The 17,974-nt window shown below is 51.1% G+C and overlaps 1 protein-coding gene across 1 annotated transcript; it reads right to left on the reverse strand.

Moving 5' to 3' along the window:
* Positions 1-799: 799 nt before the first annotated feature.
* Positions 800-5,837, reverse strand: LOC104842377 (green-sensitive opsin). The gene is made up of 5 exons (XM_010584680.1): positions 5,370-5,837; positions 3,329-3,497; positions 1,613-1,778; positions 1,260-1,499; positions 800-1,048 (listed from the first exon to the last, which is right to left on the reverse strand). The coding sequence occupies exons 1-5, from the start codon at positions 5,728-5,730 to the stop codon at positions 917-919; spliced, it is 1,068 nt and encodes a 355-aa protein (XP_010582982.1). The 5' UTR covers positions 5,731-5,837; the 3' UTR covers positions 800-916.
* Positions 5,838-17,974: the final 12,137 nt, after the last annotated feature.

A 17,974-nucleotide genomic window follows, 5' to 3' on the forward strand; every position in this document is an offset into this window, starting at 1 on the left:
ACCTGTCCCACCCTCCAAGGTTGGCTGTGCGTGTCTGGCCAGCAGGAGCGAAGGTGAAAGACGGTTTCTCTGCCTTGGAGTCAGGAGGAGGAGGAGAATGGGAAGGGCTGAGAAAGATAGAGACTTCAAAGTATGTGAGCAAATATTTACAGGTTCCAAGACAAAAAAAATATATCTACAATGTTGTCTTGGGGATACAGGGAGTCAGGCTTGAAGCAAAGCCCGCTCACAGCTCCATCTGTTATATTGAATTATAAAGACTACGGGTATTGATTTCCATCGGCTGTGCCGGCAGCGGGGTGCGCAGCTCTGGCGAGCCCCAGGCTCGGGTGCTGGCAAGGGGCAGCTGGGACCGCTCCAGCCACGGGTTCATGCTTCTGGGGTTTTTGCAATGGTGCTTTCTTAGTGTACTTAATTTTTGCAAATGAGGGCTGAATGCTTCTGTGACACTCCCTTGAGCACCAGGGAAAGGGGATGCTAGCAGGGAGCGTGTTTCAGGGCAGAAGGGAGGAAAATATTCCAGTTTGGGGTTTCGCACTGGCTGCTGCCCTTTTAACGTGATGTGAACAAAGCAGGGGGTTTTGCTGGTGCTTGGGACAGGTCCCCAAAAGCTGACCAGCTCCTGGGAGCTGGGGAAGGGTCCTGGGCTCCCCTGCAAGGGGCTGTGTCAGAGTGGAAGAGCTCAGAGTGCTGTGTTTGCACCAGTGGGTGCAGGGGTGTCCCAGTGAGCGTGCCTGGGGCTGGGGGTCTGCACATGGGGGGGGAAGCTACTGCAGTATGTGCACAGCGAATTGCTTGTGCAGGGGGAGGTGTCGGTGCACAAGGGAGTGACTGCGTGAAATGAGACTGTGGGTGTGTGGGTGTCTGTCTTGGTCCCCGAGCTCGGCAGGTCATGCCAGTTCAAACTGTCCATGGTCTATGCAGGTGACACTTGGCTGGAGGAGACGGATGAGACCTCGGTCTTGCTCTGGGATACGGCAGAGGAGGCGTCTTCATCTCCAAAGGGGTTCTTGCCACAGCAGATTGTGGTGATCATGCAATTACGGAACTGAAGGGGGGAGAGAAATGGAAAACGATGGTATCGGGGGCCAGCGGGGACATGTTGCAGGACCAAGAGCCCCCAACAGTCCCTGAGCTTGCTGCTCCCACCAGGCTGAGATTCACCCACTTCTGGGAAAGAGCAAGGTGCCTGCGGTGACCCCAGACGTGCTGGTAAGCCAAGGGCAGAGGCTCACCCTGCATGACGTGGGGCATCTCACCTGTTTGTTCATGAGGACGTAGATGATGGGGTTGTACAGGGAGGAGCTCTTGGAGAAGAAGGCAGGCACTGACATGAGCGTGGCGGTGAAATCCGCTCCCTTGTTGGTGAAGATCCAGAATGCCACCACGGCGTAGGGCGTCCAGGCCAGCATGAACCCCAGCACCATGAGGATCACCATCCGCGTCACCTCCTTCTCGGCCTTCTGGGTCGTGGCCGACTCCTGCTGCTGGGCAGCTGCCTGCGGGCAGCGCGGGTGGTGAGGGGCACCCTGCAGCTTTCCACCCCCGGACCATCTCCCCTCCCTTGCCTGAGCTGCCCACCCTGTCCCCGTTCATCCCCTCCCAACGTTACCTCTCGGACTTTGCAAATGAGTCGCCCATAGGAGAAGAAAATGACCACGACCGGGATGATGAAGTGGATGACAAACATGTAGAGTACGTAGGACTCGTTGTGGTAGTCAGGGTTGTGGGTGTAGTAGTCGGGGCCGCAGGAACACTGCATCCCCTCCGGCATGTATCTGCCAGTGAGAAAGGTTAGGATCTTCACCAGGACCCTCCCTGGGGGCAACAGGAGGGGCTCAACCTAGGGACCAAATTCTCAATGGGGGATGCTCGAAGAGTGGCATGTGTGTTTTGGGTGAGCTCCTCCCTGGCTTCTCCTCTGCATCCCATGCACCCGGCCTCGCTAGCTCTGCAGCACGCGGCTCCTTTGGGGCCGGCACAAGCCGTGCCGACATATTGCACTTGGGCGCGCAGCATCGGTTTGTTGTGACACTCGCTCCCTCCCACGGGGAATGGGCTATTTATTTCCTTCCTACGTGGCTGAGCACTTGCCTGCCGGGAGCCACCTGGTCTCCCTCTGCGGATGGAGGGATGCCGAGCAGGGATGAGAGCCACCAGCTTGGTGCGTCCAAGCTCTTGAGGGCTTTGTCCACGCTGCTACATGGGGGTGAAGGGATGCACAGCCTGTGTCTGGAGGGGGGCTGGCTCAAAGGAATGCAGCTCAGGTCTGCTTCAGAGCCAAGGACCGGCTGCGTGGGCAGGGATCCCAATTCAAGGCTAGACAGGGACCATCTGGCTATGCCTCACCGCAGGTGGATGGTAAAGGGACTTTGCTGCCCCAAGCCACCTCCTGCATGTGCTCAAAGGGCTGGTAGGGGCTTGCTATGACCCCACAGGGCAGATCTGCAGTGGGGTGTCAGGAGGGGCCGGAGCTGCAGCTTTAGAGAAATCGCCTCCATCTCCTCAGCTTCCTCCCTTATGCTCCAGGTGGCCTTTGGCTGCTGCTTCGGCTCCTGGCCAGGGATGTGGGTGCGTGCAAGAGCCAGAGATGGGCTTCAGCTGCCTGGAGGCCACATTCACTGTAGCCTAGTGAGTAGCCTGTGGCTTGAGCAGCCAGCGTTGCTTCTGTTTTCACCCCTGAATCCTGAGCCTTCAGTCCCTCACCCCTCAGGCTCTGTCCCTTGCTCCACGCAGAGGTGAATTGCAGCGTGTGGCTGCAGCTGGCTGCACGGTGCTGGTCGGTGCTCAGGAGCAGTAAGGCTGGAGCAGGGAAGGGGACTGAGGGGCTGCTGCATCCGAGTGGGGCATTTGTTGCGGGGAGCTGAAATGTGCTGCGGTGTCAGGAGCAGGACAGATGGGCTTGCGGGGAGAGTCGGGCAGGGGTGCTGGGAAAGGTGCTGCAGGGCTCCCAGGAGCAATTCTGGGGTGAGAGCGCATCAGTAAGGCCAGGTTTGCCTCCCCTGAGCAGCCTTGCCTGCTGGCCTGGTTGTCCAAATGCTCTTTATGGTCTGCAGAGAGAAATGGGCTCTTCACAGCATGGGTGAGACGAGCCGTGCCTGTTGAAGCCCCTCTTTCTCTGCAGAACATAAAGGACTATTGCAGCTGGAGATGCTGAGCCTGTGGCTGTCTTTGGCTAGGGGACACTAAGCCATTGTGGGACTGACAGCTGAGGTCCCATTTCTGTTCTGACTCGCCCCATTGCCTCTCTCAGCTCGAGTTTCATGTCCTTTCCCACTGGGGTGTTTGCACAGCAGCTGGGGCTGCTGCTGAGCATCCTTTGACTCACCTGGACCAGCCAAAGAGGGGTGGAGCGGCACAGGAAAAGGCCATTATCCAGGTAAAAGCGATGCCCATCATGGCATGGGTTGCAGAGAAGCGGAAATTTCCCATGGGTTTGCAGACGACGATGTAGCGCTCTATGGCCAAGACGACCAGGGACCACAGGGCGACTTGGCCTGTGGGATGGAGAGAAAGAGAGAGCGTACGGTGGTGGTAAGAGCTTCTCTGGGCTTGATCTCTTCCCTTCATGGTCTCATGGTTGCAGTGAAGAGCAGAGGGAACTGAGGAGTTGGATGAGCAAGGGTTAACCAGCATCCTACTTAATAGCTGAGAATCTCCTGGCCATAACGTGCAAAAGGTCTGGGAGTGGAGCGGAGCATCTGTGCCACAGCGGGATGCTGGTGATGGAGAACGGGAACCATCATGGGGGTTTTAATAATCTAAAAATCAAGGGGGTGAATTCCACCTGGGCGCAAGGAAGTACAATTTCTGGTAAAGATACCAGATGTGTCCAAACCTGTTGATGCCTTTAAATGTGTATTTCAGGAGTCTTCCGCCAGTGCTAGATCAGGGGGAGGTGTACAGGGGAGGCTGTGTGGGTGGGCATGCGTGCACATGTATTTATAAGGGATAATTAAACTTCAGGGGATTGGGAGCGTTTAGTCGGTGCTGTAAGCCTGCTAATGCCCCCAGCTGTGATAATCTGCTGATAACTACACCCTGTGCTAGGATTCGCTGGAGACCTGCTGCTCGCACAGTGACTGCTTCCCATCAAACTTTCTTCCCTGTGAACAGGAGCCTCTTTCTTCTTTACTAGATACAACCATTGGAAGGGCAAATAATGCTGCCTGAAAGCCCACAGGCTCACTTGATCAGAAATGGTGCAGAACCATATGATCTTCTGACTGCAAGACCAAGTCTGTCCTTGGCTTGTATCAGGACATTTAGCTTTGCTTTTGCCTTCCAAAATATACATTTTTTTTTAATTTTTTTTTTTTTTAAATCGGCATCATTCTGGAAAATTGCCCCATTTAGGGGAAAAGAAGTGAAGTCCTCGCAGTGGTTATGGATCTCTGCAGCAAGGATTAGCAGTTGTCAGATCCATCACGAGGTGTTGTGTGGGCCTGGCTGGCTGCGTGGGCACGGGGTGCAAAATGAATTTTCCCTGTTTTGCACGGGGGCTTTCTGCAGGGCGAAGTGTTAGCGGCTCTCATCTCCCTGAGAAATGAAATAAGGAAGCTCCCAAGGGCACCCAAATTGGGTGCAACTGGGACAAGAGCTGAGCAACTGCTGCAAAGCCTGGGCCTGGTTTCCCTAGCTCTGTGCAACCCTGAATCCTCCTTCCCCTCCATGCTGCTGCTCTGCTTTTCTGGTTAAGAGCTGCTACATCTTCCTTTTGCCCCTAGATCAGCTGTGACCCCTCTTCTTGTCTTGAACTTTTCCTCTCCATGCCTGTACCCCTTTTGCAAGGTCCCCCTCCCAAGTGGTCTCTCTCCCAAAGGATGTCTCTTCTCTCCATGAACCCTCCCAAATACTTCACGCTTTCCCAGGAAAAGGCTTTTGGCAAAGATGACTGACATTGATTCAAGGACATGGTGTGATCATCCCCAGCAGGTCTCTGCTAACCGTGCAACTTCAGTGTGAGACCCCCTGCATGCACACTGGGCAGCGTGACCAGATGACCCCAGGCTTGATCCTGCAAACAAGGATCCATTCCTGGCGTTCATTTCCTTGCAGCTGCCCTGCTAGTTGTGCGATGGGTGCTTCTTGGCATCAAGATCAAACTTGCATAAATCTCTCTCTTTATCCCCACCTTCAAGCTGCAGGGAAGCAGCGCCTTGCATGGCGAGCTCTGCCCCATGCAACGAGCCACGACACCGCAGCGGCGTGGGAGATGGCTTTCTGCATGGAAGGGATGCTGCAGGCATCGCAACCATTCCGATAGCATGATGAAGGGGTGGACCTGGGCTCCTAAAGCCCTGAAGAAGCAAGATAACCCACTGCCAAGCCTGGCCCTTAGACCCAAGCTCCCACCACACAGCCCTTACCTCCTAGCGTGGCAAAGAAGCCCTCCACGGCACAGCCGACAGGGCCGAAGACGAAGTAGCCATTCCAGGCAGTGTAGAAGGTGACTGTGAAGCCAAAACAGGCCATGAAGAGGTCAGCCACCGCCAAGTTGACCAAGATGTAGTTGAGCGGCTGCCGGAGCTTCTTGTGTTTGAAGGTGACCAGGAGGGTGAGGAGGTTGATGGGCAAACCGGTGGAGATGAGGAAGAAGATGTAGCAACACACGACGCGGTATTTCCAGGGCTCGGCTAGGTAGTACTGAGGGTACTCGAAGGGGCTTCGCACCACCCCTGTCTTGTTGGACATAGGCACGTAAAAATTGATACCTTCCGTCCCATTCATCCTGCCAATGTTATGGCAGCTGCTTTGCTTTTAAGGGTTTTTTTTAAAAATCAAATGCTCTGGTTTTGTAATTAATTTTGCTTCAACGCCAATTAAAATAAAAAAAAGGAAGCCCCACCCCCCCAATGTTGAAAAATACCCAACTAAAAGATCCTCCCCCCTCAAAAAAAAAGAATTAATTAATAAGAACAACAGTAAATCCTGAGGGGACGGGAGGTGGTGCGCTGCCCCTGCTCCGCCTCAAGGGCTGGCGGTGCCCGCGTGCCAGGGGAGGTTTTATACCCTTCGGCCTCCTCGAGGGAGCGCGGGGGGAGGCTGGATTAGGGGCTCGGCTAACTTTGTATGACAAGGGCAACGGGATTGAGAGGGGTTGATGGTTTAAGCACCCTCTAAGCAGCCAGTTGGCCCCAAAACCTGCATTAAAGCGTATTAATTGCCATTAAGTGTTTAATATTGTTTAAGGAGTTGGGGGGAGGAAGGGATGGGGTAGGGAGCACTTTGGAAGAGGGGCAAAGGCAGGAGGAGCGGTGGTGAGTTGGAGAGCGGCTGCTTTGGGCGATTGATGGGGAAATGGGTCCGTGCTTGGGTCCACAGCAGGTCACAGCCTTTGGGGTGTCCCTGGGTGGCTGAAGGACTCCATGGGAGTGTTTGGGAATTGGGGAGTGCCCAGATCTGCCCCACTGACCTTGGGGACGTCACTAGGGGAAGACTGGACTGAGCTCTGCAGGTCTGAGCAGTTGGCTCAGCGCTGGCTGTTTGGCTGCTCTGTGCTTGGGTGCTTGGTTCAATACGGATACATGTCCCCATCACAGAGCAAAACCAGGCTCTGCTAACGTGGCCAAGGGTCATCTCTGTGCATGGAGCTGGGCAAAAGTAGGAGGGGAAACTGCTTCCCATCCCAAAGGCTGCAATCTTGGTAAACACAGCATTTTGGGGGCGGGTCTGTATTACACCCTGAATCATGCACACTGGTTGTGCTAGAGTGCAAAAGACTGAATTTCCTCCTCTGCCTTTCCTCCTCTCTGGGCTAAAGGATATATGTTATTCAGCTGATCCTCCAAGGATTTCTGGCAGGGAGTACACCATCCAGCAGGGATGGATGTGGCACAATCAGCCCCACGATTCCCTGTCTCCCAGGGAGCTGCTGGTGATCATTTCCCACCTGAGCCTCCTCCCCATCCCAGCAAGTGGGACACCAATCTGGGTTGCATCTTTGCAAGGATTGGCGCGGTTTAGGGAGGGTCCTTAGCCACAGCTCTAAAACCAGCTTGACCAATTGCCGCTACTTGCTGGAGAAGCAGGACCTGAGTGCCCCTGGGGAGGGAAGGTAAAGCCTCAGCAATGCTGATGTCCTGAATTCCCTCCAGAGACAGAGCAGAGAAACCAGCACCAGCCTGTAGCCACACTGGGAGAGCAAGCAGGATGGAAAGAAGCTTCTCCCAGTCTCCTAGCACTCATTATGGGGTGTGGGATCCCCATCCCAGCACACATGAGACTGTGAAACCCTTCTCAGCAGGGTTGGTGCCAGTCTGGAGCACCAATGCTCCATCTTATCCAAGCTCTTTCCCCATTTCTTCCTTCTGGGTCACGGGAGCTCCTTCTCCAGGAGACCTGCCTAAGGCGCCTTAGTGAAGCTCTTCCATTAATCTCTGACATCTGGTGGCGTTAATGGCCCTGATCTGTTAATGCGGTAATCTGTTAGCCTCTTTCTCACCACTGCCCTCTGCCAAGACAAGGTGGATGGAAAAAGTTAGTGCTGTCTTGCTGGATGAATGAGGTCTTCTGCAAGACTGGAGTGTCTCAGAGCTAGATGACAGGAGCGGAAGGCTAAAGGGTGTGGGTGGGATGAATGATGTCCTAATTGCTGCCCTGCTGATCTGTCTGCAGAGATCCAAGAGGAGCAGAACTAGGACACGGTGAGAGTAAGTGGGTCACATCAGCCTCGGGTGCCCTGGGACAAGGACTCCCCATGGGATGTCTGTGCCTCTCAGAAGTATCTCACTGCATGTCCTGTGTATCTACCAGTCATGAAGTTCCCAGTCTAGGTCTTCCTTGGGGGGAAGAGTTTCTTGTGGAGAAGTCCCATGGCCTTACTTCTCATAAAGCTTGCCCTGGAGGTATTTCATGCCTCTCCTGGCCATAGTCAGGCTTCTGGATGTACAAAAGTTGGGAACATTTTTGCAGAATTAGTTGAATATTAAAGGAGAACCCAGATATGCGAATACACATAAACAGATGTGCATCTCAATTCCAGTGTGTTCCTCCCAGCTTCCATGGTAGAAAGCAGCTCTTTTCAGCTAAAAGATTTCACTATGATGGTCCACCTTCAAAAGACTTGGACCTCGCTGTCAGTGCCAGCAGCATCTGAAAGCTTTGGTGCTTCTCCAAGGTTTTGTATACAAACACGGTTATCTCATGGGAAAGTTAATTTTCATCTCCCAGAAAGTAATTTTCACCTCCCATCTCCGTGAGACTTTTGCCACATCTTTGTGGTGTTCCGTCCTCTAAAGAGTACAGAGTTGTACAAACGAAGCACAGCTGTGGGGAGAAGAGGTGAAATAACAGTCTGTTTTGGGTGGTGGGGGAAAGGATCAGCGGTATTTTTTCCACAGTTTTTCTCCTGGATCAGTGGACTCCCTCCACTCTTTCAGCTAAGGTATGGTGCAGATTCGGCTTCGTATGTGGTACCCAGAAATCTTTCGTACCAAGAACTGCCAACAACTGGACCAAGAGGACTTTCACCTGACCTTCAACTAGATCTGGACCAGGACCTTTCCCCTTTTTGGGAGCTGAATATGGAGCAGGTAAGCCCGAGTCACCTCTGTTGTGCTAACAAGGGGCTGTCCCTTCCCAGCTGTCCTCATGGACTCAGCTTTCTCCCCCTGTGAGCTGAGGCCACTGTTTCAGCCGACCTCGAGGCTGGTGGATTTAGAGCTCTCTGCAGGTCAGCGACAGCCGGAGCGATGCTGAAGGCCTCGCATAAACTCAGCGTAGGAAAATGACACCGGAGAGGATAGCTGGTGCCTCCACGACGTGTCCTGAATGCAACCTCAGTTCCCTCTTCATCTCTGTCGCAGAAATGGAAAGTGATGCCTTTAATTTGGTGTCTCTTAGCAGGGGAACTTTATAGGCTCTCTCCCAGAGAGCTCTCAATTGTCTTCTGTGCTGACTCTACAACAAAGAAGGCGATAGCAAAATTCAGGCCCTGTTTAATGCAAGAGGAGAGGCTTGCTTTGTTTGTGTTTGTCCTTAGGAAAAAGAAGGGGTTTCTTCCTTCTTGCAGGCTTTTTTCTGCTTTGCTAAGCTCTTTGAGATGAGATTGTCTCTTATTCATTGTTTGTCAGCATATTGCATGAGCTGCTCTGGGCTTTCATGTCCTGTGTAAAGCAAGAAATGATAATTATAATCAAATAACTAACTTGCACTGAGCTGATACGGTTGGTTCACTGGGCTCGAGCGACAGGCAGAGCAAACCACGTGGATGTGCCGAGGGAGGTGGGTTTCCCGGAGCGGTAGCAGCTGGGAGCCCTTTGGGGTGCCTCTCCCCACCCCTGTGCAAGGCACGTCGTTGCTGCTTGGGCAAAGGCACAGGAGCGACTTGCCCAAGGGCACACAGGGAATGACTTGCAGAGTAAGGTGTAGAGAAACACAAAAGCAGTAGAAATCAGTCATGAAGCAAACATCTGTGCCTAAATTCTGGTGATGGACTAATGCACAGGACCTTAAACCTTGGCCATGAGCACCGATGCTGAATGCAAAACGGTGCTGAGCTCGCTTTTGTGCTTTTGGCTGGTTTTGTAACGTGCTGCCCTGAATCTCCCTTCTGGAGGGGCTTGTTCCTCCCTGGTGGACAGGAGAAGAGGGAGGAAGGTGCGAATATTACAGTGCCTCCCGGTACCCCCAGCTGCCCTGGGAAGACCTCGTTTCCCCATATCAGATAGCAGCCACGCGTGGCCGCTGCGCTGAGCCGCTTACGCCGGGCTTGTGAGCTCCCTCACCAGGAAACGGGTTAAAGAAAGATAAAGCTGGAGTGCTATAGAGACCATATGGAGGGGAAGAAAACCCTTTATCCTGTAATTGGATTCGTTCCCCGGCGGAGGTGAGGCTGAGTGGAGCTGACAGGTCGTGATGGGCGAGGCGCTGCCAGCTGCCCCATCCAAAGCAGGATGTGTGTGCACAAACTTGTAGATCAATCCATTAGAGTGGATCAAATAGATTTAAATGTGTGGCAGGGAGAAGGAGGACACAGATGTATTTACAATTTGGTTCGGTGGGCCTGTTCCTCCCCCAGCAGGGATTAACTCGGCCATGGCTGGCGGCTCCGAGGAGGCAGCCGTGCCCTCTGTCGGCATCCACAATGCTGGGGCTGGCTGCCTGCTGCTCCTCTGGGCTTGCACGGTTGTGTTCATCCAGGACAAGGATCTGGTCGTGCAGGGGGAGGTTCTTTGTACCATGTCCTTGCTTCTGTCCCCAAAAATGAGAGTGCACAGAAGCCTGTCTCCTGCCTTGCTCATAGCTCCCCAAAGGGCTGCACCCACAAGGTTTGGGCAGGAGGAACCCCACCTCCTGTTTTCCGTGCAGGTTTCCCATCACAACTCCTCCTCCAGGCTCTCCCCACCAGCACAGCCTCGCAGGGGGTGGATACACCAGGGCCAGAAGGCAGCTGAAAATTGGGGAGAGCTTCACCACTGCCAACCTCATCTCATGTGCATGGTATTTGCAAGCAAGCAGGCCCCTGTCACCTCCTAGGCTATTGCTCCTGCTGTTGATCCAGGTAACATCTCTACAATCACTGTAGGATTTCCTTGGAGAGATAGAAAGTCTTTGGGACCTGTCATTTTCTTGCCAAGGAGCTGAGCAATCCTGGCTCAGCTGTGAACCTGCACCGCTCCGTGTGGTGCTGTCAACACTTCTAACTAGGTGATAAACCAGGGCTGTAGCAGAGTAGGCAGGTTTGCAAGACAGTCTCACCAGCCACGCAGCACCACGGGACGAGCAGCCAGCACAGCCCCGCAAATCCAAGCAGCACAAGCACACTTCTCTGTATGTGAGCAGCTGTGCAAGGGAGCAAGCCATCCTCTGATGAGGGTGATGGCCAAAGCAAGGGAGAAGAAGCTGTCTGCTCCTGTGAGATCTTCCTGTCCTGCAAACTGCAGTCAATCCCTTGCTGGATTTTGTTCTGGTTTATGGGCTATTTGAGCCAGGTAGGTGTTAGGCAGGAGTTAACAGGGAGAGCTGGGAGTCAGGGATCTATGTCCAGCTCTTCTCTCCAAGCTCTGCTTTGCCCAAGTAGTGGCAGGTGCTTAATTGCAAAATTGGAGAGGCAAAAGAAAGGCTTTCATTTAATTTCAGAGGGTTGCAAGAGCGTAGCACCACCACCTTTGTTCTGCAGTGTCCAGCAGCCCCTGCCGTGGCCCAGCTTTGAGAATGGCTGAGCAGTCAGAAAAGGGGGTTTAGGCAAATAGGAATAATCCAGCTCTTTTATTTTTAATTTGTAAATCTCATTTGAAGTTGAACCCTGTTATTCCTGAGGGCCTTATTGTGGATGTTTGTAGCCCTCTGCTGCGATGCTTTATACATGCTGTTTCGTTTTGTCATAACTGGGTCAATTTCTTTTTGTTTCTAGTGTGGAGCCCTTGGTTTTCTCTGTGGAAGCCTGGAGACTGCTGTGACATGGCCAGCTGGATTATAATCTTTTGGGAAAGAGTACAGAGGAAATTTGGGGGTTTCTTGCTTGTTTTCTGCTTTCCAGCAGGGCTGCTCCCTGGTGCCTGGCTGGGCTGGCTCCTTGCTTCAATGTCGCTATGGGACCATGAACAGCCAACCTGGTGTTCCAGCTCCCAGAAAAGCCGTGTCGTGGTGGTACTTTTGGGTGTCCAGGGAAGAATCCCTCATGATGCTGCCCTGGCCATACTCTCAGCCAGCTGAATAGCCCTATCCCCTGTCTTTTGCCCCATTTTGAAGCCCTTGTTCCTCTTGGTGGTGGCTGGGTGTCCTGTACCGCAATTAATTTTTGTCTGCTTCTTGCTGTCCCTGCTTTAAAACCTTATAGGGATTTGCTCCAGACCAAACGTGTCCTTTCTCTCCCTTTGCCCTTCATCCTGTAATTGGATTCATTTCTTCCATCCAGCCCACCCCAGGCTTCTCCCCATCCCTTTACATAACGATGCTGGCTCTGGGCTGTGCTGCTTCGTTCTTGACCTGCAGCCACTGAAACCAGTGGAGGGGTTTGCACTGATTCCTATTGCATGTTGAATCCCACGTCAATACAACAACCCTTTTCTTATGCAGTTCCTGCTCCCTTCCCGTTTGCTGCCTCTTTTTCCTCTCCACATACAACGTGTGCTCCCTCCAGCCTCTGCATTGCTCGTGCAGCAGTTGCATCTCTGCACGAACCCTCTGAGCAAGTGGTCCTGCCCAGGAGCTCCTACACCCCGCATGGCACAAGAGAAAAGGTAAATGCAACAGCCCCACGCAGGTGAGCAAAGCAATGGCAGGATTGTCAGGAAAAATTATTGATTTTTCCACTTCTTTCATTAATATTCATTCTGCTTAATTCCCAATCTTTATTGTTTAGCTCTCTAAAGCCTTTTGTGGTTCAGAGGCTTTCACTGAGGTTGCTATTCATCACCTAAGAAAAATATCCATGGATTAAATAGGAATTTTATGAAATTTGAGTCCTGTGCTGGAATCAGACTTGGCTGGACAGGCCCAAATATCTCTGCAGATCCTTCTGCTGTTGTCAGAGTTTTCCATTTGGTTTTCCCGGCCCCATGTCCCAGCTGGGATGCATATGTCGCCGTTTCACTGATGACCAGGTTTCTCCCACGAGAAACACTCACTAGTGAGCACATTGACTTGCCATGTGCGCTGTCTCTTTTTTCACCCTGAAGGTATCTGACCCTGTTTCCTTGTTGCCTTGCAGAGTGAATTGGTGCCTTGAAAGCCTGAAAGGAGATAAAGCAGCAGCAAACTCTTCTCCCCTGTTGCAGATAAACTGCTATTAACTGCTGAGGGTTTCTGGAATGAGAAGGGCGACTCTCCATTGAAAGCACTGATAAATCTTGGGCATCCAGCATAATCCAGTCCACTGTATCAGGAAATCTCTTGGGAGCTGGCAGCATTGAGCACAGCAATGCCTTTTCATGCTACCGTTCTCCCATGGACAGATAATTTCCATGGACAACAACTGCAAATGCTGGTGGTTGGATCCTGACTGCTCTTACCTCCTCTTTCCTTCTCAGCAAAACAACCGCTGCCTTCTGCAGTGAGACGGGGCTTACCTGCAAACTTCATCTGCAACGGTGACCACAGGACTGAATTCTGCATCCCTTGTGTGAGCAAGAATATCATACATCATCCTCCTGCTGATTTGACAGTGCAAGCGGCCCTGCAAAGCAGCGATTTAACGCACTTCTTGGTGCCTTAGTGTTTCGTCTTGCTATGCTTAACCTGATATATTGTTGTTTGATATGGGAACAGTAGGGGGGGTAAAAGGAGGTAATAAGAAAATAAAAGGTCAGTGGGTGCCTGGTGTGTGTAAAGGCTAAATTGCTCTTTCATCAAATCTAATAAATATTCCCTGTGAGTGGGGTAGAGAGCTCCTTTTCTGAAATGCTAAGTAATTTCCTTGCCTCAGAGCCTCAGCCCAGGACTCGGATTATCAGATGCAGGCAGGGTCTCCCATCTCTGGCTGTGGCACCTCACCTGCCCCAGGGTCACCACCAGCCAAGCCCTGCATCTGCAGCAACCCGGGAGGTCAGGGCGGCGGGGTGTGAAGGGAGAGCAGCCATCTGCAAGGGATGAGCCAGCCACAGCCCCTCACTGCGCATGAAACTGCATTTTTCTACCATTCCTAAAAATATTCCTGAGCCTTCAAGTGAAAACCCGGTGGTTTGGATTTGAAAACCAAAATGGAAACAGATGAGATGCATCCCATCTTGTTTTCTCACCTCCTCTCCTTTCTCTCTTCGCTCGTTCCAGACTGGGGAGAGAATGGCAAAGGAGTGACCAAAAATGAAGAAAAAACAAAGCAAGGAAACATTTTTCTCTTGTTTATTTTCTTCCTTGTTTGAGAGACTAGAAAGTTTTTATAAGCACAGAAATCTGTTTTATAAAAAAGGAGGATTTTATTTATTTATTTATTTTAATTCCAAAGGAAGACAATTGTTCTGGGATAGGACACTTTGGCCAGTGCTTGTCTCCTCCACCACTGGTAGAGAAGCTAAATCCATCCAGGCTATGTCCAGAAACATGATTTCCTCTTTCTTTTGTCCTTCCATCGAGAAACTGTGGCAGCAGGCAGAATTTCCAGGTGTTCCCAATTTCAGGGTGTCTACTTCAGGTCACCTCAGGCCTGGTTTCCAGAGAGGCTTTGGCGTTACAGGGTGCAGCACTCATTTATCAGGCTTTAAATGCTTGTGGGAAGCTCTTGCAGGTGTGTTGCAGACCCAGAGGAGCTCAGTGAGTTGCTGAGGGTGTAAATCAGTGCAATCCTGCTGGAGATAGGTCTCCTGCAAAGATGCTGCTCCTTCTGGGGTCTCTTGGAGATGTTGATACTGAAGAGCTACAGAGCATTGCGTTTGTAGGTAAAACTGAGATCGCTGTCTCTGAAAGGCAAGTGGTGGGATGATCCCTACCCTCTGCTGCACATCCAAACCTTCACCTCCTTCCCCATGTCTGACCTGTACCTTATCCACAGCTCACTGCTGTCAGCAAGAAGAGCCTCCTGTCTCTGGGTTGGCTGTAGGAACCAGGCAGAGTGGGAGGAGAGAGAAACAGCACAAGGCAAATTCCCCATTAATCTAAGAGATCATTATTTGCTGCTAGAACAAGAGTGAACTGGTTTTGGGAGTCAGCAGGAGTTAAATCCTTGCTATTGATTCTCACCCAGCCCAGCTGCGCAGCCGCGAATTACCGTGAATTACACCGCTGAGCAGTGGGGAGAAATTGAAGTGGGTGCCAGGCAAGCACGGGGACGGGAGGGGAAAGTCTGCACCCTTAAAATATTTATGCTGCAAATTAGCATGTGTTTTAAGCCTGTGATTCTTCAAATATTTATCTAGTGTTAATATTTTGAAAACTGCATTAAAATTTGCCACTGGTGCTTTATTCATTAGAAGCGTTCAGCAGCCACAGACGGCAGTGCCTGCTAAATCTGTAACGTGTCCATGCAGAGACAGCAGCTGGAGGATGGTGCCTGGGCTGTGAGAAAGAGCTTTCTGTTCCTACTTCCAAAGCAGGGAGCCTAAAATGAACTCCTTACCCATGTCAACTTCAGCTGTGTGACTGCAGATGTTCAATTCAGCAGAGCATGCGCCAGGTTTTTGACCCATCTGACTCCAAGCAAAAATAATTTAAAGTGAGCAGGGTGAGATAGATATTCCCATGAGCAACGGGAAGGGGAACTGGGGCTGAGGGACACATTTTTTCCAAGCCTGATGGCTGCTGTGGGTCCGGTGGGGCTGTGAGAGCAAACTGGACGTGCCCAAAGCCATGTCCTCCCTTCTCATATATGCCAGACACATCCAAGGAGATTGTCAGATATGAGGGAATAGAGGGTGATTTGGCCCACCGTGGCTGTCAGGGCTAGTGCTATGGCTCTGACGGTCACCCCAAAATTGCAAGCTTTTCTGGGGGACACTCCAATGCCTGACCAAGAGTCAGGCAGAGCGGCAGTGCAGGATTTCAGTCCTTTACACTCTCCCCATGTGCTCTCTGCCCGCTGCTTTAGCCTAGGGCTGAAACTCAGCTTCAGACTCATATTGGCTTCTATCTCCTGTTTTTCATGCAACCCACTTGCCAAAATACCCCGAGCACAGAGCGACTTGGAGGGAAAAGTACAGGACATGGAGACAAATGCTCAGTGTCGCTGGCACAGGGAGCTCATTTTCCCTTGATTCCTTGACATTGCAATTGATACATGGTTTAATGGACTTTACTACTACTGCCAGTTTCCTGTTAAAATTACTCCAATTATGGCAAACGTTTAACTTTAGGTATGAGCAGAACTGCAAGCAACTCCATTTTGTACATCATATTTTTGTTAAGCTTCTAACCTCTGCTGCAATTTTGCTTCATAAACCAGGAGAGTTTCAGGGGGCCTGCAGATTGCAAATTGTTACAGGAACTACAGCAGGATGGATTTTTTGCATTATAATGCTAGGGAGTGAGATTTCCAGCTGTGATTTTTATTTTCATTTATCCTCATTTTGCATTGGCAATGAGGACATGCCAAAAGCTGCTTTTATGGACTGGACAAACCCACAGCAAAAAGGTGCCTGTTGCTCCCACCCACTCTGGTGCTTCTACCGAAGAAGCCTTAGAGCGAGGTCCCCTATTTTCAGCTCTCCATTTCCGTTCCTTTTTGACTACTCTTGCATAATTAAGAGGTGAGCCTGGCAGACAGCATTCAGCTAATACAGATATGATTAATTTTCATCTTCCCTTTTTATTTTAAAGGTTGTCCTTCCCAATGCAGAAAGCTTCATCGCAGATGGATGGGAAACCTGCCAGCCAGCCACATTTTTGAGGTAAAAGGGGACAAGACATGGGAAAGTTTAGTGCTTTGAAAAAGTGACCTTTCTTGGTAATTAATTTGTCACTTCCCAACACCATCTGCTGACTCGTCAGCTGCATCCATCATAACCACGCAAAAAATACTGGAAAAGTCAATTAAAATGAGAACCAGTGTCAATGGGCTTTGCACAAATTCTTTAGCAAAGGGAGGGGGAAAAAAATTAACCTATCGTGTAATGTCCTTTTCATCAACACACATACACATGGTTCCAGGGAGAAAAACTATGTTGACCTCTCTGGAAGTCTTATAGCTAGGACCGATTCATTGCCTGGTGATAAGCTGCAGTAAATGCACAGGGATCTGGGAAGCATCTTAGTGACTGCCACATTTTTTAAGGAGGGGTTTAGCCCAAATTGAGCGTTATTGACTGTAGTGACAGCAGCAAGTTCCTTGTGAGGACCAGCATGTGGCACAGTGTGTACACATTGTATTGACTAGCTGCAATGGAGCTAGGTGAGAAAAGTCACTTTACAGGCTTGGGCAACAGCTCTTTCCCCCTTGTCTCCAGCAAATACTGCCAGTGTTTAGCTTTCAATCAGTCAGGCAGGAATGCTGCCACACAACCCTGCTATAATATCCCATAAAGCCATTTGATGCAGGAGGATTTCATTGCTTCCCAAACTCATTTTTTCCTCTTGCATCTCACCTCGTTGCTCTCAGGTTTCCTCGCGCATAGCCACCCATCTGTGAGAAGTACCAGGACGTTTCTGGCCTGATCCCAAACCCTCTGGCATCAGCGCCTGTCTGATGGTCTTGGAAGAGCAAAGATGAGATCTTACACAAGTCACTTGCTCTCTGCACCTCATTTGTCTGGAGAGAGATGTCAGTGCATGGTTTTGTGTTATGGGGGGGGTCAGTGTGTCCAGGACTGTGAGGTGCTCAGTTATGATGGTAAGAGGGGCCACATGAAGACTCAAAATGGACAGATAAATCCCCTGGACTGCTCTGATATCTCCCCACTTGTCTGCCTAGTTTATAAAGCTCTTTGGTGATAGATTTAGGATGTATAGTTTTATTTATTATTTTAATATTTAGCTCTAGATCCTGCACAAGGGATTTATTACCTTAAATCTATTCTTTTTCATAGAATCATAGAATGGTTTGGCTTGGAAGGGGCACCAAAGATCATCTAGTTCCAACCCCCCTGCCATGGGCAGGGACACCTTCCACTAGACCGGGTTGCTCAAAGCCCCATCCAACCTGGTCTTGAACACTGCCAGGGATGGGGCATTCACAACTTCTCTGGGCAACCTGTGCCAGTGCCTCACCACCCTCATAGTGAAGAATTCCTTCCTTACACCTAATCTAATGGTCTCTTTCAGTTTAAAGCCATTACCCCTTGTCCTATCACTACATGCCCTTGTAAAATGTCCCTCCCTGGCTTTCTTGTAGGCCCCCTTTAGGTACTGGAAGGCTGCTGTAAGGCCTCCCTGGAGCCTTCTCTTCTCCAGGCTGAGCAACCCCAACTCTCAGCCTGTCTTCATAGGAGAGGTGCTCCAGCCATCTGATCATCTCTGTGGCCCTCCTCTGGACTCAATCCAACAGGTCTGTGTCCTTCTTATGTTGGGGGCCCCAGAGCTGAACGCAGTACTCCAGGTGGGGTCTCACCAGAGCAGAGTGGAGGGGAAGAATCACCTCCCTCGACCTGCTGGTCACACTTCTTTT

The sequence above is a fragment of the Haliaeetus leucocephalus genome, unplaced genomic scaffold (assembly GCF_000737465.1).
Source record: "Haliaeetus leucocephalus isolate CR32 unplaced genomic scaffold, Haliaeetus_leucocephalus-4.0 Scaffold1000, whole genome shotgun sequence".
NCBI lineage: Eukaryota > Metazoa > Chordata > Aves > Accipitriformes > Accipitridae > Haliaeetus > Haliaeetus leucocephalus.